Source organism: Talpa occidentalis, unplaced genomic scaffold (genome assembly GCF_014898055.3).
Source record: "Talpa occidentalis isolate TD23 unplaced genomic scaffold, MPIMG_talOcc4v2.1 talOcc4.14, whole genome shotgun sequence".
Taxonomy (NCBI): domain Eukaryota; kingdom Metazoa; phylum Chordata; class Mammalia; order Eulipotyphla; family Talpidae; genus Talpa; species Talpa occidentalis.
The window spans coordinates 36,941,483-36,969,003 of record NW_023601433.1 but is presented as its reverse complement, the minus strand read 5'-3'; the positions used below and the strand labels follow the sequence as shown (position 1 = coordinate 36,969,003).

The 27,521-nt window shown below is 38.2% G+C and overlaps 1 protein-coding gene across 1 annotated transcript in view; it reads right to left on the bottom strand.

Annotated features, from left to right (window-relative positions):
* Positions 1-27,521, bottom strand: part of LOC119244527 (cation channel sperm-associated auxiliary subunit epsilon-like) — a 69,686-nt gene that overhangs the window by 23,355 nt on the left and 18,810 nt on the right. The window contains exons 4-7 of the mRNA XM_037510309.2: positions 14,893-14,943; positions 14,473-14,506; positions 14,321-14,403; positions 545-644 (exon numbers count right to left, since the gene is read on the bottom strand). Coding sequence (XP_037366206.2) covers positions 545-644; positions 14,321-14,403; positions 14,473-14,506; positions 14,893-14,943 — 268 coding nt within the window. The remainder of the gene's footprint in view (positions 1-544; positions 645-14,320; positions 14,404-14,472; positions 14,507-14,892; positions 14,944-27,521) is intronic.

The following is a 27,521-nucleotide window of genomic DNA, read 5'->3' as shown; positions in this document are numbered from 1 at the left end:
AGGTGAAATGTGGTGATTGGCAGTGGTAAGTCTTTTCTTCTGTGGTCTAAAAGTTAAAGGGCAGAATAAAGATAATTCATAAGGAGGTTGAGATTGATCAGTCCTTGAGGATGGAGGAAAACGATGAGCTTATGGGGACAGTGAAGTCAAGGTCAACAGGTCAAATTATACAAAGAAGTGAAGTGAGACAAAGTCTAGAGCATGTTTGTTTGATTTAGTACAAATGTAATGAATGTTCAAAAGTCAAAGGAAGACCCATAAATAATCAAACAATGAATACAGCATGGAGAGGTAGTAAAATACTCACCGATAACTGTATCACCCTACTAGAAACATTATTTCTCTGATTTCTTTGTTTTATATAACAATGACTTTTTCATAAATGAATTTCAGTATAATATCATTTAATACAGAGGTTTTTTTTTTTTTTTCCCTCACACAGTTGATTAGGTCTATTTTCCTTAGATAAATTACATACTGATTTAAAATAGAAAGGTAAGTCAAATTGCATACTAAATTATATTTAAAATAAAAGATATCATACCTTCTTCATAGTATTGCTAAAGCTATAGTCATTCCTGCCATGTATTTCCCACACAATGAAATTTACAGTAATATCTTCGACATAGCCACTGTCATTGTATCTGAAAGAACCAGCAGACATAAAAATAATATAGGGATTATATTAGATGTTGAATATAGGGATTCAGAGCTACAACTTTTAAGTCAGATGAGCTTAGGTTTAAATTGTGTCTTTTTTTTTTTAAGATTTATTTATTTATTTATTTATTTATACAAGCACTGGGTACAGTCAGAAGCGCGGGAGGGTGAGAGAATTCACCAGAGCCAGAGCGGGGAGCAGAGCAGGCAGAAGGACCGAAGTACACTGCTGAGGGGAGCAGCAGGCAGCAGGAGAGGTCTGCGCGCCATGTGGGACCCTCCTCCGGTGGCCAGGGAACAGCCGGTCGAACCGGCGCTGCAGAGGCTGCCAGCAGTCTGGCAGCCTCGCAACCCAGCGCTCAACCGTTGCGCCACCGGAGAGGCCCTTAAATTGTGTCTCTGGGGCCTCCCTGGTGGTGCAGGCAGTTGAATGCAGTGCTGTGAACCTGTTCGCACCCTCTGCAGTGCCGGTTTGATCCCTGCCGGCTGTGGAGATACCCACATGGCAAGCAGACCTCTCCTGTCTCGCCCGCTGCTCCCCTCAGCAGTGTATTTCAGTCAGTCTGCCTGTTCTGTTTCCCACTCTGTCTTTGGTGAATCCTCTCACCCTCCCACACATCTGGCCTGTACCCCGGTTCTTGTATAAATAAATAAATCTTAAAAAAAAAATTGTGTCTTTATCACTTAGCAGTTTTGTGACTTAGGGGAAGTTACTGAAACCCTTGAACCCTTAATTTTCTTGTCTGGAAAAGTAAATAGTACCTATTGTATAATTTTTCTTCAGCTCTGAAAATAAGCCTTACAGTAATGAAATAGAAAATTTCACTTCTTTAATAGTTGTAGCTGTAAGTTCTCTTCACATTGATATGAATCATATGGGTAAGCGGAGGGTAAAGGGAGGTTATCAATGACTGGCAGAAGAGAGAAAGGCAGAAAGAACGGCTAAGTCAGGATCCTTGGCTGTCATTTAATTAACATTCATGAGATGCCAATTATGTATCTGAGAATTAAAACACAGAATTACTATGATGATAACCAAGATGCAGTAGATATCCTAGAAAGAACCATCTGGAAGATATGGCTGAGTGTCAAATGATGAGTAACATCACAAGAATTGAGGTAGGGTCAAGAAGCTGAAGTAGTTATAAGCTCCCTGGAATGATAGGCATGCACAGCCCAATCTCAGAGAACACATGATGACTTCTACCAAGAGCAGACATCAGTAGTCTAATCTGGACAGGGTGCCCTCTCCCTGATCCTGCGGCTAGAGACATAAGCCACATTGAGTTTAGAGAGTTTATCTCAAACTCAATGAATTTTTTTTTACGATTGATTTATTTATGCATACAAGAGCCAGGGTGCAGGCCAGAGTTGCGGGGGGTGTGAGGATTCACCAGAGACAGACTGGAGAGCAGAACAGGTGGATCTACTGAGATACACTGCTGAGGGGAGCTGCAGGGGAGTCAGGAGAGGTCTGCTGTGCCATGTGGGTAGCTTCCTGGCTGGGGATCGAACTCATGCTGTAGTGGCTGCAGGTAGCTTCATAGTGCTGAAACTTAACTCCTTGCGCCACCAGGGAGGACTGAATTTTGTTTTTAATACAAGTAATGTTAGTTTATATTATTGTGATTTAAGGGTATAGGACCCCACTCTTCAGGTGTCACCATAGTCCACCGCCATAGTCCATTGTACTCCCTTTTCCATTTTGTTCTCAGCCTTTCCCTCTCCCACACGATCCTTCAGTTCTATAGTCTGCTTTCAAGAGTTGTTTTTTATAATTTTTTAACATTTATCTTATTTTTATTGATATATTTTACATCATTCGTCCTTTTTGTACAATGCATGCTTTCTCCTCTCAGGAGTAGTCCCCATAAAATTCCCACCACTAATTTACCCATGCGCCATCACAGTCCCTGTGTTCTTCCCTCCCCTGTTTTAATACCTCTCCCTCCCCCTCCCCTGCAGAGTGTCTCTGTTAATTTTTTTTTATTTTAATTATGTTTTTTCCTGATCCCTTTTTTGGTTCCCTTACATTCCTCCTATAAGCGAAACCATCTGATATTTTTTTTTTCTTTTTCCTTCTGCCTTGTTTACTGAGTGTAATCCCTTCCAGCGTCAACCACGTTGCTGTGAATGGCATGAGTCAATCTTTTTTGATTGCTGAATAGTAGTCCATTGTGTGTGTGTATCTATATCTATATCTATCTATCTATCTATCTATCTATCTATCTATCTATCTATCTATACATCACATCTTCTTTGGTATCAAGAGTTGGTTTTTAAGTTTGCCATATTTGTCCCTTTTTTTTTTTGGTTTCTTTATATTCCACATATTAGTGTCACCACTTGGTATTTGTCTTTCTCCTTCTGACTTATTTTGCTTAGCATAATCAAGCTCAGTGAGTTTAAAACAGTGTTTTCTCCAAATTTTTAGATAAATTTTTCCTTCTGCTACCATATGAAAACAGGGGTTTGAGACTAAAGTTAAAGTACAGTCACTGATAAAGTCATACCTCTGCGTACCACAGATTGTGAGTATAAAAAGGTTTACATGTCTTCCTTCTTCATCAGTTTGCCTGCATTTTAATGGAATTATGCTCCACACCCCTGGACAGACATTTTAGTCAAGACCTTGGACTCAGGCAAACTCAGTATTTGAAATATCTTCCTGTTTATACTCATATCTCTATATTAAAAACACTAATCCCTGACAATGTCTTTTTATTCACTGCCTAGATATCTGCTTGGTTTTTCAGTCATTTTATCTGCCTTTCCAGGTTTGCTTCAACTTATTACCATCAACCCTGATTATAAAAGCAGTTATTATCCTGTTTCCATAGGCTGGACAGAAATTTTAAGTGTCAGGGACTGGTATCTGAGAAGCTATTTTATTTCCATCTTAATCCTTTTTTTAGAAATCATAAAGAGACGAACTCAGAAGGTCAACTCTTCTGTAGGGATGACTAGCCAGGCATTGTAGTAGTGATGCTTGACTTCTTTATTAGAGCAGGTGGAGGGTCATAGAGAACCCTCAAACTCTGGCCCCTTATCATGGGAAAATGCCCACATGTGTATGAGTACACAACATTTTGTATGTAAGTTTCAGGAATTATGGTCAGGCTTTAATAATGCTCTAATTTATGGCTCTTCAGAAGGTGCAATATGTTTGATTGTATCTTCTGAAAGTGATTAGATTCTTTAATTAAGAAATAATTGCAAAGGCATGTGTTTTATTTACATAAAAAGATCTTAATTGAACTCTATAAACTAGCAGCTTTTGCAGTCACAAAAGCAATAAGCTACAGTGTCATCTAGTGGCATAAGGATAAATTTCTTATCTATATGATCTGTACTTTCTGGGCTTACAATGGTCTTTCATAGTTTTACTTATTCAATTGAGAATATGTTACAAAAATGCTTGCTTGTTTAAGCATGAACTATTTTCATTAATATAACATATAATACTATCAACCCTGAGAAATTCAGAAAAGTCACTAGCAGGCAATAAATTTTCCTATAATTTGTAACTTCTCCACTATGGCAGTTCTACTTTTCGAATTGGGAAGGAGAGACCTTTCTGTTGATCCATAAGACATGTATGTTTTCAATCCTGTGTAACCACTCTTGATGGCCTATTTTATTAACCATGTCTTTTATTTTCTACATTGTGATGTTTTACTATCTGGGGCCTTGCTGACCCTGAAGAGACCGCTGCTCCTAGGTTAATTATCTCTAACTCCTAGAGATAGTAAACAACTCTCCCAGGAGTGCCTTTCATATACAAACCAACCAGTCCAGAGCCCATACCCTAACTACCTACTTTATTAACACTCAGGCCACTATCTAACTGCCTTAATAGCCCCAGGGCCAGCCACAAAACTGTTAGGAAGAGCACCTATGCCCCAGTGTCCACTGAAATTATTCAAATTAGCCAATTCTAAGCCTGCTTTACCTGTCTTATTAATTCCTTCTTGCAAAAATCACAATAAAGGTTCTTGCCCACATTTTACCTATTCCCTCTCCCTCCTAACTAACCTTGATACTCAGTGTAGGGTAAAGAAAATATCAGGCTTTTCTGCCCTTCCGCCATCAGGATAGATGATGGATCCTTGTCCTGAATGCATGCCTGATGGTGGGCACCTGGAATAGGGTGTGGGCATAGGTAGATGGGATTCAGCTGAGCTAAGACTGTGCTTTTAAGGGCGGCATCACGGGGGGACGCCAGCAGCACCAGCACCAGCAGCAGCCGCAGCCGAAGCCGAGAAGCAGCAGAACGAACGCTAGAGAGCCCAGATAGAGTGAGGACTTGCTGGGGGCTGGGAGGCCTGCCAGCCTCCCAGCCCCCCAGCCAGCACCCCTGCCTGCCATATGCCTGGTGAACCCCAAATAAAAAACCTGCAAAACTACTGAGGACTCTGACTCCTCCTTTACCCGATCTGCATGGCATCAGAAAACCTGCACTGTATCCAGTCCTGCCCTTACAATTGGCGTATGTCGGCAAGATCCATGCAGACGGGTATTGGAGCCCTCCGAAGACCTGGAGGGACTAAGGAGAGCAGACTTTGCCTGTGACGACGCTGGAGGCACCATGGCGGTATAGAAGATGGATACGTCCACGAGCTACAGGATGAGACCTGGCGTGAAGGAGACGCCCGAAAGGACCAGCCAACGACACCGGAAAGGACCAGCCAACGACACCGGATAGGACCAGCCAACGACACCGGAAAGGACCAGCCAATGACCCCTGAGGCAGCAGGCCATTGCTGAAGCAGGGAGAGGCCAATGGACTGATAGACTGATGAACTGATGATTTTGGACTGACAATCCCGCCAGAAGGCGGAGGACCTTAGCAGGTTATGTTTATTTTTTGAGAATCTGGGGGTGGCCAGTGGGCCTAGATGGCCAAAAGCAGCCTGTGTATGCCCAGTGGCCAGGTGGAGGAGAAAAGCCAACTAAGGTGGCAAAAGCTGGTACTGATGCTAAGTTGAGAAGCCCTAAAGCGGCTGTTAAGCAGCCTGGGTATGCTGAAGCCCTGTGAGTCTCGTAAAATCACCTATGGGTGATGCCCTGCTCATTCTTGAGTGAGGGTGAGGAGCTGAGGAGCCCGTCCTTGGGGGATGGGTGGGGAATGTGGCTTGGGGTGGAGCCCAAGCCAAATGCAAAGTTTGGATCCCCAACCCATGTGCTTGTGCAGTGGGTTGGCTTGAGAGCAGGGGTCTGTGAGTCGCATGGGTGGCCATGAAGGCCGAGTGTTGGAGCGACTGCAGACAGAAACCCTGAGGGTTGGCGATTACCCCCAACAGAATAAAATTGCCAATCCCAGAGCTAGTGCATCCTGGGGGTGGATGCTGTGTGTGCCTTGTAGCCGAGACTACAGCCAGAGAAGGCCAGGAAGCCTGACGGCTCCTGGTGTGTTATAGCAGATGCCGTGTGTGATTTCCCCTCCCTCGTATGAGCAGTGCCTTCGGCAGCAGATTTGGTGGCTCATCTGCTGGTACCAATAATTGTCTTTTGCACTTGGTTGGTGCCCTGCCTGGACTTATTTGTGTTCTGTTGTATTTTGTTATGTTGTATTTTGTTATTTGATGTATTTGCTTTTGTGGGCCATGGCTGCATTGTTTGTTTGCTTAGAAAATTGTGTATATATGTATAGACTGTATGGCAGAAAACCCTGAGGGGGTGGACTGTAGGGTAAAGAAAATATCAGGCTTTTCTGCCCTTCCGCCATCAGGATAGATGATGGATCCTTGTCCTGAATGCATGCCTGATGGTGGGCACCTGGAATAGGGTGTGGGCATAGGTAGATGGGATTCAGCTGAGCTAAGACTGTGCTTTTAAGGGCGGCATCACGGGGGGACGCCAGCAGCACCAGCACCAGCAGCAGCCGCAGCCGAAGCCGAGAAGCAGCAGAACGAACGCTAGAGAGCCCAGATAGAGTGAGGACTTGCCTGCCAGCCTCCCAGCCCCCCAGCCAGCACCCCTGCCTGCCATATGCCTGGTGAACCCCAAATAAAAAACCTGCAAAACTACTGAGGACTCTGACTCCTCCTTTACCCGATCTGCATGGCATCAGAAAACCTGCACTGTATCCAGTCCTGCCCTTACACTCAGGAATGGACACAGTGCAGGTTTTCTGATCCAGTAGACCGGGTAAAGGAGGAGTCAGAGTCCTCAGTGGCTTTTGCAGGTCTTTTCTTGGGATTTACCTGGTACACAGCAGGCAGGGGTACTGGGGGGCCGGGAGGCTGGCAGTCCTCCCAGCCCCCAGCAAATCCTCACTCTATCTGGGCTCTCTGGTGATCTCTGCTTCCCCTTCTCTGCTTCTGTCTCGGCTTCTTGCTTCTTTGCTTCTCTGTTGGTGTCTCTTTCAGCTTCTGTTCGTTCTTGGCTTCTGCTGGTGTCCCCGTGACGCACCCTTAAAAGCCCAGTCTTAGCCCAGGTGAATCCCATCTATCTATGCCCACACCCTACTCCAGGTGCCCGCCATCAGGCATGCATTCAGAGCCGCAAGGATCCTTCATCTATCCTTCATCATCTTCTGCGGGAGGTCAGAAAAGCCTGACATTTTTCCTTACCCTACACTCCTGTATGAATTCTATGGGGTGTGCTATACTTCTTGTTTCCAGAGACCAGTATCAGTATGTATAAATTTTTTTTTCCATGATGACAGTCATCTCCATGTGTGTCTTATCATACCTGATTAAAACAAACTTTGAGTAGAGCAATTATATCCCATTGTCTCCTCTGGGGTTGCTTCTGTGGCACCAAATTTTTGTTGAGGATTTGTTGTCAAAGGAGTTGAGAAAATAAAGAGGCAGATGGGAGGATTTATATTCCCAACTAGATCATACTCCCAGGACTTGCTTCATGTTTACTCACACTTGATTGTGAATCTATCATCCTTTTATTCTGTAAAATTCTGCCCAAACTTGTTCCTGAGCCACTTATAAAGGTAAGACATTTATTATAATCTAGACTCTTGACTAATTCCCTAGTTACTACCCCATCTGATTTATTCTCAAAGTGCAATTAACCAGCACCAAAATTTGCCTCTGTTAAATACCTAATTGAATGCCCAGTTATCAACTATGTATCTATATAATTAAATTAACCTGGACACTAAGCCTTCCTAGTAATGACTTACTTGGTAGTTTTTGCCTCTAATATTATAGAAAAATCAAGTGATTCCTGGTACTAGAGATATAAGTAAGTTTCCTCCAGAAAAATGTGTTGTCACAACAGTCCAAAATAGTGCAATTGTTCTTTCCTTTGCATCTAACATTTAACCCAATCATTGGATATTACAATATGTATTCTTAATTCACGCACACATTATTTCAGAAATACAATGACTATGGGTTTTTCTTTTTTAAGGTTGTCAAATATTTTAATTTTTCTAGAACATAACATAAATTATTGAGATGTATCCTAGAGCAAAACTGTTAGTGAGATACAGGTGGAAGAGCCCTAGAAATGGTCATATTGTTTTCAAGTTTTATTTATTTATTTATCATCTTTTTCATCTTTATTATTATAAAAAGACTTGGCTGCATTGTTATTTAAAAATTCTTTTTTTTAAATTTAAATTTTAATTTTATATTCCCCATACAGTTACAACCCCCTTATTTTTACCCCAATCTCTCCTTTCCCCACCCCCCACCCCCATAGAGTGTCTCTTGTTCACAGTTGTTTGTTGATTTTGATATTTTCTTTCATACAGTTATTCTTTTTCCTGGTCTGTTATTTAAGTTTTCTAGATTCCTGCTATGAGTGAGACCATCCGGTATTTTTCTTTTTCTTTCTGGCTTATTTCGCTGAGCATTATCCCTTCCAGTGCCATCCATGTTGCTGCAAATTGCATGTGTTTATCTTTTTTGAATGCTGAGTAATATTCCATGGTGTATATGTACCACATCTTCTTGATCCAGTCATCTATTTTTGGGCATTTGGGCTGTTTCCAAAGCTTAGCTATTGTAAACAGTGCTGCTATAAACGTAGGGGTGCAGGTGCTCTTTGGAATTGATGTTTCTGTGTCCTTTGGGTAAATACCTAGGAGTGGAATTGCTGGATCATATGGAAGCTCTATGTTTAGTAGGTCCAGAAATCTCCACATAGCTCTCCATAGTGGTTGGACCAGTTTGCACTCCCACCAACAGTGCAGGAGAGTTCCTTTTTCTCCACAACCTCGCCAACATTTGTTGTTATTAGTTTGTTTAATATGTGCCATTCTCACTGGTGTGAGATGGTATCTCATTGTAGTTTTGATTTGCATTTCCCTGATTACAAGTGATGTTGAACATTTTTTCATATGCCTGTTGGCCATTTGGATTTCCTCTTCAGAGAAATTTCTTTTAAGCTCTTCTGCCCATTTTTTGACTGGATTATTTTCTTTGTTTTTGTTGAATCTCATCAGCTCTTTGTAGATTTTTGTGATCAGTCCTTTATCATTACTGTTGGGTGCAAAAATGTTCTCCCAGTTGGTGGGGTTTCTCTTTGTTTTTGTTATTGTCTCTTTTGCTGTGCAGAAGCTCTTTAATTTGATGTAGTCCCAGCTGTTTATCTTTGCCTTCACTATCACTGCTTTGGGTGATGTGTCTGTAAAGATGTCTTTGATGTGCATATCATGGAGTGTTTCGCTTATATTTCCTTCTATGTATTTTATGGTTTCAGGTCTTATGTCTAGTTCTTTAATCCATATGAGTAGGTTTTAGTGCATGGTGTTATATATATATATATATATATATATATATATATATATATATATATAGCAACCCAGTTTTCCCAGCACCATTTATTGAACAAACTTTCTTTGCTCCAATGCATATTCTTTGTTCCTTTGTCAAAGATTAGTTGACCATAAATCTGTGGGTGTATTTCTGGATTTTCTATTCGATACCATTGGTCTGTGTGTCTGTTCTTGTTCCAATACCATGCAGTTTTGATGATTATGGCTTTGTAGTAAAGTTTGAAGTCTGGGAGTGTGATGCTTCTATTCCCTTCTTTTTTTTTCAGGAGAGCTTTGGCTATTCGGGGTTTTTTGTGGTTCCATATGAATTTCATCAATAATTGTTCTATTTCTTTGAAGAATGCCATTGAAATTTTTATTGGAATAGCATTGATTCTATATATTGCTTTTGGTAGGATGGCCATTTTAATAATGTTTATTCTTCCAATCCATGAGCAGGGGATGTCTTTCCATTTCTTTGTGTCTTCTTCTATTTCTTTTAACAGTGTTTTATAGTTTTCTTTGTATAGGTCCTTTACCTCTTTTGTTAGATTTATTCCCAAGTATTTGATTTTTTTTGTTTTAATAGTAAAAGGGATGGGTTTTTTATTTCTTCTTTTTCAGATTTATTGTTGGTGTATAGGAAGGCTACTGATATTTGCGTATTGATTTTGTATCCTGCCACTTTACTGAACTGATTGATTAGTTGAATTAGTTTTTCTGTGGAGTTTTTGGGGTTCTCTATGTATATTATCATATCATCTGCAAATAGTGATAGTTTGACTTCTTCTTTTCCTATTTGGATTCCTTGTATGTCTTTCTCTTGTCTTATTGCTCTGGCTAGGACTTCCAGTATTACATTGAAAAGCAGTGGTGAGAGTGTACCTCCTTGTCTTGTTCCAGATCTTAATGGGAATGCTTTCAGCTTTTTGCCATTGAGAATGATACTGGCTGTTGGCTTGTCATTTATGGCCTTTATGATGTTGAGGTATGATCCTTGTATCCCAAAAATTTCAAGGGCTTTTATCATGAATGGGTGTTGCACTTTGTCGAAAGCTTTCTCAGCATCTATTGATATTATCATATGGTTTTTATATTTTTTTTTGTTGATGTGTTGGATAACACTGATTGATTTTCGGATGTTGAACCATTCTTGTGTTCCTAGAATGAATCCTACTTGGTCATGGTGAATTATCTTATGGATACATTGTTGGATTCTGACAGCTAAAATTTTATTAAGGATTTTTGCATCAGTGTCCATTAGGGAGATTGGCCTGTAGTTTTCTTTTTTGTGTTGTCCTTGTTTGGTTTTGGTATTAGTGTAATGTTGGCTTCATAGAATGTGTTTGGTATTATCCCTTCCTTCTCAATTTTTTGGAAGAGTTTGTGAAGGATAGGCACTAATTCGTGACTGTGGGTTTTGAACTAATTCATAATATTTTACCTCAGTGATGAATTAGGTATATTCAGTAATCATTTCACTGGTCCTTTTCCAGCCTTTCTCACCTAATTAATTACCATACATTTACCTAACCTGTGATATTTCAGAAGTTATTTTCAGGCTAAGAGAGCCCCACAAGCTGACTAAAATTTTGATGTTTTGCACTGTGTAACCCACCTAACCAGATATACATTCTTTCTCATGTGTACATGGGACATTCTCAAAAATTGACAATATATAGGATCACAAGAAAATATCAACAAATCATGAAGACTGAAATCATATACCAAGTGTCTCCTTGGAGCATAAAAGTATAAAACTAGAAATCAACTAAGAAACAAAAAGAGAAACCTTCTAATACTCTATAAATCATATGCAGTGTTGTAAACCTCAAGAAAGAAAAAATAAATGTTAAAAATAACCCACAAAATCGGTAGAAGGAAGAAACAATTAAAATTAGACCAGCAATAAGTGAAATAGTAGTAAAAAGACAACACAAAAGATCAATGAAACCCAAACCTGTTTTTTTGAAAAAAATAAACAAAATAGACAAACCTCTACCTAGGACCACTATAAAAAGAAGAAAGAAAACAAATAAATAGAATTAATAATGAAAGAGGAGAAATTACAACAGACACTGCAGAAATTCAGAGGATAGTGAGAGATTACTATGCATATTTATATGCATAGTATAGAAACATAGACAAGTTTAGCAACCTAGACAAGATGGGCAAGTTCTGTAGTCCTGAATAAATATTAGCAAACGGAATCCAAAAATACATTAAAAGGATTCTACATCATGAACAAGTGAGATTTATTCCAGAGATACAAGGATGATTCCACATCTGAAAACCAATAAAAATAATTCACCATATCAACAAAAAAAAGATATCATCATATCAACATAAACATATCATCATATCAACATATCATCATAGCAACATAAATAGATGCCAATAAAATATCTAATAAGATTCAACATCCATTTATGAAGAAAATCCTCAAAAAACGGGGATAATGGACATATCTTAACATAATAAAAGCCATATATGGCAGACTCATGGCTAACATTATTCTCAATGATGAAAGCTGAAACTTTCCACTAAGTTCCAGTTCAAGACAAGGATATCCACTCTCACCACTATTATTCAACACAGAATTAGAAGTCTTAGCTAGAGCAATCAGGCAAGAGAAAGCTATAAAAAGAATCCAAATTGGGAAAAAAGAACTTAAGCTATTATTATTTACAGATGAACACAATAACTTAAATAGAGAACCTGAGAGTCCATTGAAAAACTAATTAAAACAATAAACCCATTCAGCAAAGTGACAGGCTACCAAATCAATGCACAAAAATCAGTCACCTCTCTATATGCAAACAGTGAGCTAGAAGACATTTTAAAAAATTCCCATTTATAATCACACACACATGCAAAAATACAAAACTATCTAGGAATAAACCTAACAAAGGAGGTGAAGGACCTATATAAAGAAAATTTAAAAATATTGTTAAAATAAACAGAAGACAAAAAGAAATGGATGGATATTCCATGCTTATGGATAAGAAGAAACAACTTTGTCAGAATGGCCATCCTACCCGAAGCAATTTACACGTTAAATACCAATAAAAATCTCAAGTGTATTCTTCAAAAAAAAAAAAAAAATGGAACATTAATGAAATTCATATGGAACCACAAAAGACCCTGAATAGTCAAAGCTTTCCTGACCAAAAAAAGGGGGGGAATTGTGGTATTACACTTCCAGACTTCAAACTACACTGTAAAGCCATGGCAATTAAAACAGCATGATATTGGAACAAAAAACAGACACACAAACCAATGCAATTGAATTGAGAGCCCAGAAATAAACCCACAAATATAGGGACAGCTAATATGTGACCAGTGGCAAATATACACTGAAACAAGGGAGGCCTCTTCAATAAATGGTGTTGGGAAAGATGGACTGCCACATGCAAAGGCATGAAACTAGACCACTTTCTCACGCCATATACAAAAGTCAACTCAAAATGGATAAGACCTGAAACAATACCACACATAGGGAAAAAACCACAGGCAAAACATTCGGTGATATAAATTTCAGAGATAGCTTTGCAGATTTATCCTGAGCAGCAAGGAAAACAAGAGCACTTAAACAATTGCGACTACATCAAACTAAAAAGCTTCAGCACAACAAAAGGGACAATAACTAAAACAGTCACCCTATTGAATGGGAGAAAATATTTGCACACAAAACATCTGACAAGGTCTAATATCAAAATCTACCAGGAACTCATATGACTCCACAAAAATAAATGAAATAATCCAATCAAGAGAAGGGTGGAAGAGCTAAAGAGGCACCTCTCCAAAGAAGACAACCAGATGCCCAAAAGGCACATGAAAAAAAAAGTTCACAATCACTTATCATTAGAAAAATGCAAATCAAAATCACAATCAAATATGATTGTACATCAGTAAGAATAACCCATATAAGTGCAGTGAGACTTAAATGATAAGTGCACTAAGGCTGTGGAGAAAAAGGAACTCTCCTACACTGTTGATAGGAATGTAGATTGGCCCAGCCCCTATGGAAAACAATGTGGAGTTTTCTCTAAAGACTAACAGTGGCTCTGCCTTACAAACCAGCAATTCCACTCTTAGCTATCTACCCCAAAACTGCAAAAGCACTAACTCAAGAAGAAACCTGCACCCCAGCACTGTATACAATAGCCAAGATATGGAAACAATCTAAGTGCCCCCAAAACAGGTGAGTAGATAAAGAAGTGGTGTAAATATATACAATGGAATGCTGCTCAGTATCAAAAAGATAGACACGTGCCCTTTGCAGAAACATGGATGGACCTGGAAGGAATTCTGCTAAGTATAATAAGTCAAAAGGAGAAAGCTAAATATCAGATGGTGTTACATATATGAGGAATATGGAGAAACCAAACAAAGCATCAGACAAAAACAAGCTTTAAAACCACCCCTTGGATGCTGACTATAGATCTGTGGCCTTCAGAGGGGTAGGGGCAGGGATGGGTATGGGGAGAAAGACCATGGACTATGGTGGAGTATTATGAGCACTTTGGGGGTTAGGAGTGCTATGGTCACAATATTTGAGGGGGAAATCTATACTTTTGAAACACTAGACAGTATGTAAAACAATGGTATTTCAATAACAATAAATATATTATAAAATAAAAGTTTTTACTGAACCTGGGGGAAAAACAAATAACAAAAAATAAACCAACCCTTGAAAGCTGACCATAGATCTGTGATACCCAGCAGGGGAGGAGAGGGAGAGATGTGAGAATGGTGACGGTGGGGAGGGGAGTACTATGGACTCTGGTGGAAGACTATGGTGCTTTGGTGGGGAGAATGCTTAGTGTTTATACCTGAAGGGGAAGGGGAACTCTATGCTGTCAAAACACTAAGAAGGATGTAAAACATGGTAAAACATTTAAAAATAAAAAAATTCAGTGAGAATGTACTTACAATTGAAGCAAAGGATGAAATGATTTTTTTCTGAAATCAAGTTTCAATGGGCAGCCATATTTATTCCAGTCATATTTCACTCTCTAGAAAAGGAAAAACTGCTTTGGTTATTTTTTGTATTTGGCCCATCGACAAAATTATAGTTCTCTTACCAAGTTTTTTTGTGGTTGATGCCTCAGATATGACCTAAAAAAAAGAAATTTTTCATTATTCATCTTCTTATTTTTAAATCTAATATTAAAAGCATTATTTTGCTTAGGTATGGAGGTATCACAAAAGTCAAGTAGATACCATAATTACAAAATGCCCCAAATATATGTGGAGATTAAACAATGTACTTGAAAATAACAAATGGGTCAAAGAAGGAATCTTAATTTTTAAAAGTAATTTTAATTAAATGGAAATAAAAATAAAACTCATCAAAACTTGCAAGAGGTAAAAAACAGTGCTTAGAGGTAAATTTATAGCAATGAATTCATATTTTATAAAAGATTAATATGAAAAGAGTAAATACTAATTCTGAATTACTGGCAATATAAAACTCAATACTTATGTTTAAAACTATTTCTTACTTTTCAATAATATAAAACAGATCATGTTGAAGACATCCTTCATTTTTAAATCTATGAAAAGCAAGATAAAATGAAGTTATAATATCAATCCTTATATAGTTTCACAAACATTTAATCATTTAATCCAGTGATTCTCAAACCTGAGAGTATCACAGAATAATGACATACTGAATTAGAATCTCTGGGGTTGGTACATTACCAAAACATTTATGTTTTTAAAAATCATTTTCTCAAATGTTTCTGAAAAGAAGTCTACTGATTTACCTATACTTTTTGATAGATTTGAGAAGTATAAGAAAATCTATCAAAATGAATATAAATTTCTTTGGGTTGTTTCATTCCCCATATATATTTTAAAGCAATGATTTCTTTTTTTTTTTTTTTTAAAGATTCATTTATTTATTTATGTATACAAGCACTGGGTACAGTCAGAAGCATGGGAGGGTGAGAGAATTCACCAGAGCCAGAGCGGGGAGCAGAGCAGGCAGACTGATGAAGTACACTGCTGAGGGGAGCAGCAGGCGGCAGGAGAGGTCTGCACGCCATGCGGGACCCTCCTCCGGTGGCCTGGGAGCAGCTGGGGTTCGAAACTGGCGCTGCAGAGGCTGCGGGCAGCTTCGCAACCCAGCGCTCAACCGCTGCGCCACCGGGGAGGCCCTTAAAGCAATGATTTCTAATTGCCATAGTTGTGCAGGTAAGAAGATATCTTTAACAATTACATAGCTACTAATTAAAGTTTATGCATAATTAAGGCAATCATTGTCTACGTGATTATAGAGGTTTTTTTTTTGAAGTTATATGCTTAATGTTACCATTTTTACTTGTTGCTTCTGCTGCAACTCAGAAGTAACCTTAATTACCACTGTGTTTAGATTGATTATTAGAAGTCTAGGCCACCTCCCATCCAAAACACAAATTAGATCCCAACAAAAGTCCTCCTTCATGGGCAACTCTGATGTTAGAATTACCTGACACACTATAGGTCTCCTTTAGTGCCTGTAACAAATTCAGTCTACCACATCCTGAACTCTTCAAGATATTAATCATTTTAAGGGTTTCAGAGCAGTGGAATAAGATCTCGACATACGTTTTAAAATAATCTCTCCAGGTAAATCTTATGGGAAACCTAATTTGACAATCCTGATCTATATCCTTCCAGAAACAGATACATTCCAGCTGCTTTGTGTCTCACTAAAGAAGGAAATCTGGGAAGTGGTTTGAGATAGCAGGATAGGAAGATCTTGAATTCAACTCCTATCATGAAACAACAAATCTATAGTTACATATGGAAAACTTTTCTCTGAGACAGAATTGAAAGATAACAGGGCCTCCCTGGTGGCACAAGGGGTTAAGCACAGCACTATGAAGCTCTCCGCAGCCTCTGCAGCATGAGTTCGATCCCCGGCTGGCCAGGGAGCAACCTACATGGTGCAGCAGATCTCCCCTGTCTTGCCCATTGCTCCCCTCAGCAGTGCATGTATTTGAGTCAATCTGCCTGTTCTGCTCCCCACTCTGTCTCTGGTGAATCCTCTCACCCCCTGCACCTCTGGCCTATACCTCAGTTCTTGTATGCATAAATAAATAAATCTTAAAAAAAAAAAAGAACTGAAAAATAACAAAGCAGTACCTTCACAATGAAGAGTGTGGGGTTGCCATTGAGGTGGCCAGGGTATTCGAAACATGGAGCTTTTCCCTGGTAAGTGAAGGTTTTATTTTCCACACTAGAAGACAACTTGAACAAAGAGCCATAACTTCAATGAAGAGAGAGAAAATATGAGAAAGTTCCAAATAGAAGTTATAGTTCTAAAGAACACAGAAACTAAATTAAGAATTAGAGTAGAGAAACTCATAGCAAACAGATGAAACAACATATATAATCAGCAATCTGGAAAACAGAGTAGTAAAAATCACCAAACAGCAGTAAAAAGAATAAAGGATTACAAAAAATGTAGATGTTTAAGGGATCTGTGGGATAACATCAAGTGGATAATATATGTACAATCCCAGAGGAAGAGCTAAAGAGGCAGAAAACTCATTTAAGAAATAATGGTTGAAAACCTTTTTAACCTAGAGAAGTAAACTGACATCTGGACCCAGGAAGTTTAAAGAATTAAAATAAGATACACCCTAAGAGATCCAAAGAGAGACTCTTAAAAGCAGCAAGAGAAAAACAACTTGTTACATACAATAGAATCTCCATAAAACTATCAGCAGTTTTCTCAACAGAATTTTTCTAGGCCAGAAAGTAATGATGGCATGATATAGATATAGTCAAAACGTAGAAAGGAAAAAAAAAAACCTTCCAATTAAGAATATTCTATATGTAAAGTTATTATTCAGAATTAAGGGAGACATAAACACTCTTCAGGCAAACAGAAACTATAGGAATCTATCACCCTTAACCATGTCTTACTATAAATATTAAAAGGGCTTCTATAAAATGAAATGATGCCAAGAAGTAACAAGAAAATATAGGAAACAAAAAGTCTCACTAATAAAAAAGTAAACATATAATAAAGGTAGTGACTCAATCACTTAAAAAGCTAGCATGAAGGTTAAAAGATAAAAAGATAAATATAAATTAAAAAACCACACTAATCTAGCAAGAATTTAGAAAACCTAAATAAGGAACCAGGAAAAAGACTAATTATAATAAAGAAAGAATCAAAATCAACAAGCAACTATAAACCAGAGACACACTATGGGGGGTGGGGGGAGGAAGAGAAGAGGGATTAGGGTCAAAATAAGGTGTGTGGAATTGCATGGGGAATGTAACCAAAATGAAAATGCATGCATTGTGCAAAATGAAAAATGATGTAAGAATTATACAAACTAAAATATATTTAATAAAAAAAAAGAAACACACACACACAAAAACACACTAATCACATAAGGGTTACATCAAATAAAAAGGGAAAATGACATTTAAGCATAAAACATGGTTTGGAGGGAAGAATAAAAATATAGACCATTAGAATGAGCTCCAAGTTAACTTGCCATCAATTTAAAATGAAATGCTGTATATATAGGTTGTTATATATGAACCTCATGGTAACCTGAAAACAAAAATCTGTATTAGAAATAAGGAAAATACTAATGAAGTCTAGACATAACACTAAAAAAAGCTATCACAGTGCAAAGGAACAAGAGAACAAAAGAATATGAAGTGTACAAAACAACCAGAAAATAAATAATAAAACATCCACAACATATAAAAACTCATAGAACTCAACAATGAAAACAACAACCTGATTAAAAAAATAAGTGGAGGGTCTGAATAAACATTTCACCAAAGAAGACATACAAATGGTCAACAGGCACATGAAAAGACGTTCATCATCACCTATCAGGTAAATTAAAATCAAAACCATGAGACATAACCTTATTTATACCCACTAGAACAGCTATTATTGAAAAGACAAGAAACAAATATAGATGAAAATGAGAAAAAAGCAGAATCCTCCTTCTGGTGAAAAAGGAATGCTCTTACACTACTGGTGGGAATGTAAACTGGTCTGACCACTAAGGAAAGCTGTGTGGAGGATTCTCAAAACACTAAAAGTAGGTCTACCATATGATCCAGTGATTCTACTCCTAGGAATCTACCCAAAGAACACAAAAACACTAAATTGAAAGGGAGCCTGCACTCTTATTTTATTGCAGCACTATGTACAATAGCTAAGATACGGAAACAACATAAGTGTCCCAAAATGGTTGAAAGGATCAAGAAGATGTGGTATATATACACAATTGTATACTACTAAGCAATCACAAACATAAACTCATGCTATTTGCAGAAACACTGGTGAGGCTGGAAGGGATTATGCTAAGAAAAGTAAGTCATAAGGAAAAAGAAAAACATTGGATGATTTCACGTCTATGTGGAATATACAAAAACCAAACAAGGGTCAGGAAAAAGATAAAACTTGCAAGCTGATCATCAATCTGAGGCATACAGCAGGGGAATGGGAGGGAGAGGGTCCAAATAGGGGAGGGAAGAACACAAAGGACTATGGTAATGGATCATGGGTGCCATGGCATGGGAGAACTACCAGGACTATACCTGAGGGGAGAAGTCAAATACTGTTCAAAAATTAAGATATAAGAAAATTAATTAATTAATTAAAAACAAAGCAGAATATTCCTACAATGTTGGTGGTGATGTAAGTTGGAGCAGCCACTGTAGAAAGTAATATTCTAATTCCTAAAGAAATTAAGAATAGAAATATTATATGCCAGCTAATCCACTTCTGTGTATTTATCCAAAGACTGAGAACATTTACTCAATAAGACACATCTTACATTCATTACAGTGTTATTACAATAGCTAAAATATAGAAACAACCTTAATGTCCATCAACTGATGATGGCTAAAGATGTGAGATTACACACACACACACACACACACACACACACACACACATACACACACAGAGCAATACTATTTGACTATAAAAAGATAAAATCTTACTATTTGTGACATGAATGGATCTAGCAGATATTATGCTAAGTGAAATAAGTCAGACAGAACAATATAAATACCATGTTATCCTCTTTATGTAGAATATAAAAAAAAAGCAAACACAAACAAAACAAACTCTTAGGTAGAGAGAACATACTGGTGGTTACCAGAGGCATAGGGGGCAGGAGAAAGGGTGAAATGAGTAAAGGGAATCAGCTGTTTGGCAATGGAAAGAAAGGAGACTTTTGGTGATGATCATGGAATAGAATACACAGATGTTGAAATATAATGATGTACACCTGATACTTCTATGTTATAAACTGCTGTTACCTCAACAAAAACTTACTTTAAAAAACACATTCACAATATCATGCAAGAAAGTCAAACGAAAAAATAATTCAACTTCATTCTTCATCAGGAAAATACAAATTACATCATAATAAGATAGCACTTTACACATATTAAAAGGGTTAAAATGAAAAAGACACATGATGTCAAATGATGGACATATGCAAAAGAAGAAGTTTCCAGCACTGTATTAGGATTATAAATTGGTAAATAAAACTGTGAGGCAGTAGCTACTAAAATTAATCCTATGCATTCCTGATGACACATCAGTTCTACTCCTAGGTTTATATCTGATAGACACAAATCCAAGTGTGTATCCAAAAGAAATGCATTTAATAAACATAGGTTTGCCTAAGAAAATTCCATGTATATGACTTGCATATGTACAAATTTTAATATCTTTACTAAATGCTGGAAATTTTGTTAAAACGGAGATTTTGACTCAGCAGGTGTGGGATGAGATATGAGATTCTGCATTTCTAATACGTTTCCAGGTGATGCCAGTGCTGGTCCATAGAATGTACTCAAGGGAACAAAAATAAATGGTCTGGGTTTCGGGATTCCAACATGGCGTTGGGGAAACGCTGCGAGTAAGTCCTCCCATAAAAAAAAGTTAATAGGGAGGAAAAGCGGCAAGTCCCTGCGAGAACTAGGAAGATAAACGTGCGACTCTGGCAAACTGCCTGAAGAAGAAAGTTGCCATAAAAGAGGACTAGAAGGGAGGAAAGCACAGAACCCTGCTCCCCTCCCCCACCCACAAAGTCGGCACTCTCTGACCAACAGGAAGGAGGAAAAAACAAAAAACAACTAAAACAACCAACAAGAACAAACTACGCATCAAGCGGGACTGGGAGTGGAAAGGAACTATTTCAAGACACCGCACCCTGTGAACTGGAGCTGTGGAGAACCAGGCAGGAATCGCTGTGAAGGTGAGCGAAAAGCTCAGGGCGCCATTAGAGGAAGATAAGGACTACATGGAGACCCACAAATAGCCCAAGGTCAGCAGGAAAGCTTGTGCAGAAAAATGGCGCCCTGGAAAAGCATACAGGGATTGCAGATCCAGGCTGTCCAGGCCCCTGCACCTGCGACCTAAGCTTGTGGGGAGATGCGTAGGAGCCCTCATTGAGGTGAATGTCCCTCACTGAGTAATCAGAAACTAGGCACCGGGACATGGGAGCAGGGTGCATTTCTGTGGACACTGAAAGGGGCTACAGCCCGCACCCTGGATCTAAGGGCTTTGGAATTGAGAACCGGGGCATGAAATTCAGGGTGCGCGATCCCCATGACAGTGGGCCACAGGGCAGACACAGCACCCCCATGCCACTGAGGCGCTACACGCCACTCCCACTCTGTTCCCCCCGACCCACAGGATGCGCCATAGCAGCGGGCACTGCCCGGGGTGACGGCCAGCGTTTTGGATTTGGTGACCCTGGAACTGAGACCTAGAGTGCAGAATTCAGGGCACTGGGTCCATGCAGCTGCAGGCACAGAACCAGGTGAACACAGGGCAGACACAACACCCAGCTGGAAAAGAGCCCCTGTGTTGAGGTGCTCCCCTCAATCCCCCCTCCATTTCTCAGAGAACCACTGGGAAAAAGCACAGGTCAGCAAGTTCGGATCTCTGGCGCCACCATGTGACCAGAACAAAATCACCAACTAGCTGATTCCCTGTTGGAACTGAGTAAATACAGAGAGAGGAAACTGTAAGGGACAGCGCCCAGCAACACAGCATCCACACCCTGGTGGAGTTTTGGCCTACCAGTGCTGGTCTCAGTCTGGTAAACAGTTTCTGGCACCCCTAGAGGAGCACTCCAGAGAGATGCTTGCCAACACCAGTGGCACAATATCCCAACGTATAGAACTAATTAGACAGCAAACAACAGGGAAAAGAAAAAAAAAAAAATAACCAAGCAAGCCTGCAGGAGAACACACCACAAAAAGAAATATGGTCACCAGAGCTCAATAATGACATGGAAGACCTTCTCTGTTCATCAGGTAGAGAATTAATGATCATCATGATTAAAAAGCAGAAAGAAAACGAAAAGGAAAAAAATGATTTGAGACAAATAATCACTGAACTGAAGAATGAAATTGAGACCTTAAGAAAGGAAAGAAAAGAAGAAATTAATTAGATCACTAGAAGAAATTAAAAGATCACTAGAAGAGATAAAGAACTCTGGGAAAACCAATGAAAACAGAATTGATGTAATGGAAGAATGGATCAGTACTATCGAAGTTACAGAAATAAAAAGAGCCAAAAGAGAAAAGGAGAGAGAAGTGCAAATGAAGCAGTATGAGGAGACTCTTAGACAATCATCAGACTCTATCAAGAGAGGAAATGTAAGAGTTATAGGCATTCCAGAAGGTGAGGAGAAAGACAAATTAACTGAGAAATTATTCAAGGAGATAATTGAAGAAAACTTCCCAAGCAAGAAAAAGTAGATGAATATAGACATACAAGAAGCGAGAAGAACTCCCAATTACCCCAATGAAAAGAAAACTCCAGCAAGACACATAATAGGAAAGCTTGCAACGGTCCAAGACAAGGAAAAAATAATGAAACTGGCAAGGGGGAAGAAACATAACTTATAAGGGAAAACCAATTAGGTAAACTTCAGACTTCTCTGAAGAAACATTATGGGCAAGAAGAGAACGGAGTAACATATTCAGCAAACTTCAAGACAGAAAATGCAAACCAAGAGTACTTTATCCTGCAAAGCTCTCCTTCATCTACAAAGGAAAAATATGGACCTTCTCAGACAAACAGAAACTCCAGAAATTCATTACAACTAAACTCCCACTCCAAAAAATTCTACAAGAAGTCCTAAAGCCAAAACCAACAGAGGAATGAACAAGAAGAACAGAATAAAGCAAGGAATAAAATCACAAAAAAGACAAACAAAATGGCAAACACAGATGCCAACATATCAATATTAACTCTAAATGTAAATGGATTAAAGTCATCAATAAAAAGACATAGAGAAGCAGGCTGGATTAAAACACAAAATCCAACCTTCTGTTGTCTCTAGGAAACACAATTAACCAAAAAAGATAAACATAGATTGAAAGTGAAGGGCTGGAAAACAGTCCTAGAAGCAAATGGACCAAAAAAGAAGGCAGGAACAGCCATACTTATATCAGATGAAATAGACTTCAAATTAAAAAAGGTAAAAAGAGACACAGACGGATACTACATTATGATCAAGGGGACAACACATCAGGAAGATATAACACACATCAACATATACTTACCAAAGGAAGGGGCACCAAAATATATTAGACAATTATTATCAGCTCTGAAAACAGACATTAAAGAAAATACATATATAGTGGGAGACTTCAACACCCCACTCTCACCAATGGACAGATCAATGAGACAAAAAAAAAAAAACAAACAAAGACTGGAGCCCTAAATAAAGACATAGAACTCATGGACTTAACAGACATCTATAGGACACTGCACCCAAAAAAATCCTAGTACACACTTTTCTCAAGTGCACATGGATCATTCTCCAGAATTGATCACATACTGGGCCACAAGACAAACATCAACAGACACATGAAGATCAAAATCATTCCAACTATCTTCTCCGATCATAAAGGCATCAAGCTAGAAATAGATCATGAAAAGAAAACAAGGAACCCTCCCACTCCATGGAGATTGAAATCCACACTACTGGAAGACCATTGGACCAATGAGGGGATCAAAGAAGAAATTAAAAAATACTTTGGGTTGAATGACAAGAACACCACTTTCCAGAATGTATGGGATGCAGCAAAAACAGTAATAAGAGGAAAATATATAGTAATACAGGCTCACATCAACAAACAAGAAAGAATTCAAAGAAACAATCTAATCTCACATCTCAAAGAGCTAGAAAAAGAACAACAACAAAAAAACCCCTAAAGCCAGTAGAAGAAAGGAAACAATAAAAATCAAAGCAGAAATAAATGAATTGGAAATTTAAAAAGCAATCCAAAAGATCAAAGAAATCAAAAGTTGGTTCTTTGAAAAAATAAACAAAATAGACAAACCTCTAGTGAGGCTCACAAAGAAAAATCAGGAGAAAACACATATAAATAGAATTACAAATGAAAAAGGAGAAATCACAACAGACTCAGTAGAAATCAAAAGAATAATCAGAGATTACTACGAACACTTATATGCAAACAAATTCAACGACCTAGAAGAGATGGACAAATTCCTAGAACGATATAATCATCCAAAGCTGGACAAAGAAGAAATAGAAGAACTAAACAGACCAATTACAAGCAGCAAAATTGAGGCAGTAATCAAAGCACTCCCCAAAAACAAAAGCCCAGGCCCAGACGGCTTCACAAATGAATTCTATCAAATGTTCAGCAGTGAATTAGTGCCTATCTTTCACAAACTCTTTCAAAAAATTGAAAAAGAAGGAGTACTACCAAATATGTTCTACAAAGCCAACATTATACTAATACCAAAACCAAATAAAGACAGCACAAAAAAAGAAAATTACAGGCCAATCTCCCTAATGAACACTGATGCAAAAATCCTCAACAAAATCCTTGCCAACAGAATCCAACAATGCATCAAAGGGATAGTACACCATGATCAAGTGGGATTCATTCCAGGGGCACAAGTATGGTTCAACATACAAAAATTGATAAGGGTAATCCAACACATCCACAAAAAGAAAAATAAAAGCCATAATATCATATCAATAGATGCTGAGAAAGCATTCAACAAAGTCCAACATCCATTTATGATGACGTTCCTTGAAATTCGTGGGGTAGAAGGAACATACCTTAACATGATAAAAGTCATATACTACAAACCCACTGCCAACATTATTTTCAATGGCAAAAAGTTAAAGGCCTTTCCTTTAAGATCAGGAACAAGACAAAGATGTCCTCTCTCACCACTGCTCTTCAATATAATACTGGAGGTCCTAGCCAGGGCAATAAGACAAGATAAAGACATACAAGGAAAAGGGAAAGAAGAAGTAAAACTATCACTATTTGCAGATGATATGATAATATACATAGAGAACCCTAACAACTCCACAGAAAAACTACTCAAAATAATCAACCAGTTCAGTAAAGTAGCAGGATACAAAATCAACACACAAAAATCAGTAGCCTTCCTATACACAAACAATAAATCAGAAGAAGAAGAAATGAAGAAAATCATCCCTTTTATAACTGAAACCAAAAAACATGAAATACTTGGGAATAAACCAAGCAAAAGAGGTGAAAGACCTATACAAGAAAATTATAAAACACTGTTAAAAGAAATTGAAGAAGACACAAAGAAATGGAAAGACATCCCCTGCTCATGGATTGGAAGAATCAACATTATTAAAATGGCCATCCTCCCAAAAGCAATATACAGATTCAATGCTATTCCAATAAAAATCCCAATGACATTCTTCAAAGAAATAGAACAAATACTGATGAAATTAATATGGAACCACAAAAAACCATGAATAGCCAAAGCCCTACTGAAGAAAGCAAAGGAGAAAAGAGACATCACACTTCCAAACTTCAAGTTATACTGCAAAGCCATAATAATTAAAACAGTTTGGTATTGGAACAAAAACAGACACACAGACGAATGAAACTGAATAGAGAGCCCAGAAATAAAGCCACACTTATATGAACAACTAATCTTTGAGAAAGAGCAAAGAATATGCAATGGAACACGGACAGTTTGTTTAATAAATGGTGCTGGGAAAGCTGGACCTCCACATGCAAGAAAACAGAACTAGACCACTACCTCTCACCATGCACAAAAATCAATTCAAAATGGATAAAAGAACTGGACATAAGACCTGAAACCATAAAATACATAGAAGAAAATATAGGTAAAACACTACAAGACATACATCTCAGAAACATCTTTAAAGACTCATCACCCAAAGCAGTGATAGTGAAGGCAAAGATAAACAGCTGGGACTACATCAAATTAAAGAGCTTCTGTACAGCCAAAGAGACATTAACCAAAACAGAGAGACACCCCCACTGACTGGGAAAAAATTTGCACTCCATTCAATTGATAAGGGATTGATCACAAAGATATACAAAGAACTCACACGGGCTCAACAAAAACAAAATAAACAATCCAGTCAAGAAATGGGAAGAAGAACTCAAAAGACATTTCTCCAAAGAGAAAATGCAAATGGCCAACAGTCATATGAAAAAATGTTCAACATCCCTTATCACCAGGGAAATGCAAATCAAAACCACACTGAGATACCACCTTACACCAGTAAGAATGGCTCATATCAAAAAAACAAGCAACAACAAATGTTGGTGAGGATGTGGTGAAAAAGGAATTCTCTCCTACATTGCTGGTGGGAATGCAAACTGGTCCAACCACTGTGGAAAGCTGTCTGGAGGTTCCTCAGTCTACTAAAAATGGAGCTACCATATGATCCAGCAATTCCACCACTAGGTATCTACCCAAAGGACACAAAAACATTGATTCAAAAGAGCACCTGTACACCCATGTTTATTGCAGCACTATTTACAATAGGTAAAACCTGGAAACAACCCAAATGTCCAAAAACAGATGACTGGATCAAGAAGATGTGGTATATATACACAATGGAATATTATTCAGCAATCAAAAAAGATAAACTCATGCCATTCGCAGCAATGTGGATGGAACTAGAAGGAATTATGCTCAGTGAAATAAGACAGAAGGAAAAAGAAAAATATCAGAAGGTTTCACTTATAACAGGAATATAGGGGAACCAAATAAGACATCAGTGTAAAAAATAATAATAACAGTACAAACCGCAACAAAGCAAAAACAGACAATTATAACCAGAGACATACTGCAGGGGAGGAGGAGGGAGAGGGGTGAAAGGGGGGGAGGGAGGAACACAGGGGACTGTGGTGATGGTGCACGGGTGCCTTGGGGAAGGAAATTCTATGGGGATTCAATCTGAGGGGGTGTGGGGAAGCAAATATTGTCTAAAAAATGTAAAAAATGATAAATGTTAAAATTAAAAAAAATTTAAAAATAAAATAAAAAATAAAATATATATAAAAAGAATATTACAGGTTCATTTAGAAAAAAAGAATAAATAAATGGTCTGGGGAGAAACCATTCCTGAAATAGGATGCCATAGTCTGTATGAATCAGTTAGTCTTTGTCTTTCCTGGAAAAGGATGAATAAGATGAGAATGTTTAATTATCAAATCAACAATGATCACAATTAAAGTACTCAAAAGATTATTAGATTGACAGGGAATGGATATTGTTTTGGATGAGAGCAAGTCATTTCAGAACTAGACTCAAGTAGGGTCAATATTTACCATTCTCGCCCCCGCTCCTAAGCACAGGATAGGAGTCACGATTCATGGGTATGTCCGTGTACTTTTAACCTCAGTTACGAAAGACTGGTATATGCTGACATGGATTCTCTCCCAAGCAGAAGAATGAGAGCTGTAGCAGGTGAGTGACACCTTGGGGTTCTCTGGAGGAAACACTGATAGTTTTTTAGGGCTGCCCCCAAAAAACCTTCCAAAGAAAATGGTGGAGTAAACTAATGCTTCTTTGATGTGCATTGTGAACAATTATCTGATGGAAATGAAATCATAACTGGTTTGAGTAGAATGGAAAACAAAGGTGTTTCTACTCTCATTTTGCTGGGAATGAACTTAGACTGAACTGAGAGAGGTAATGGTGAAAGATGCAAGTTGGTTATTAAAAAGGAAGGTGGAGAAAAATCATGGTAATGGAGAAAAAGTTTAATTCTTTCCTTTTATATTATGATTTAAATGTAATATTTGACTTGGCACGAAGGTCAAACAAATTTGGCTTGGACAA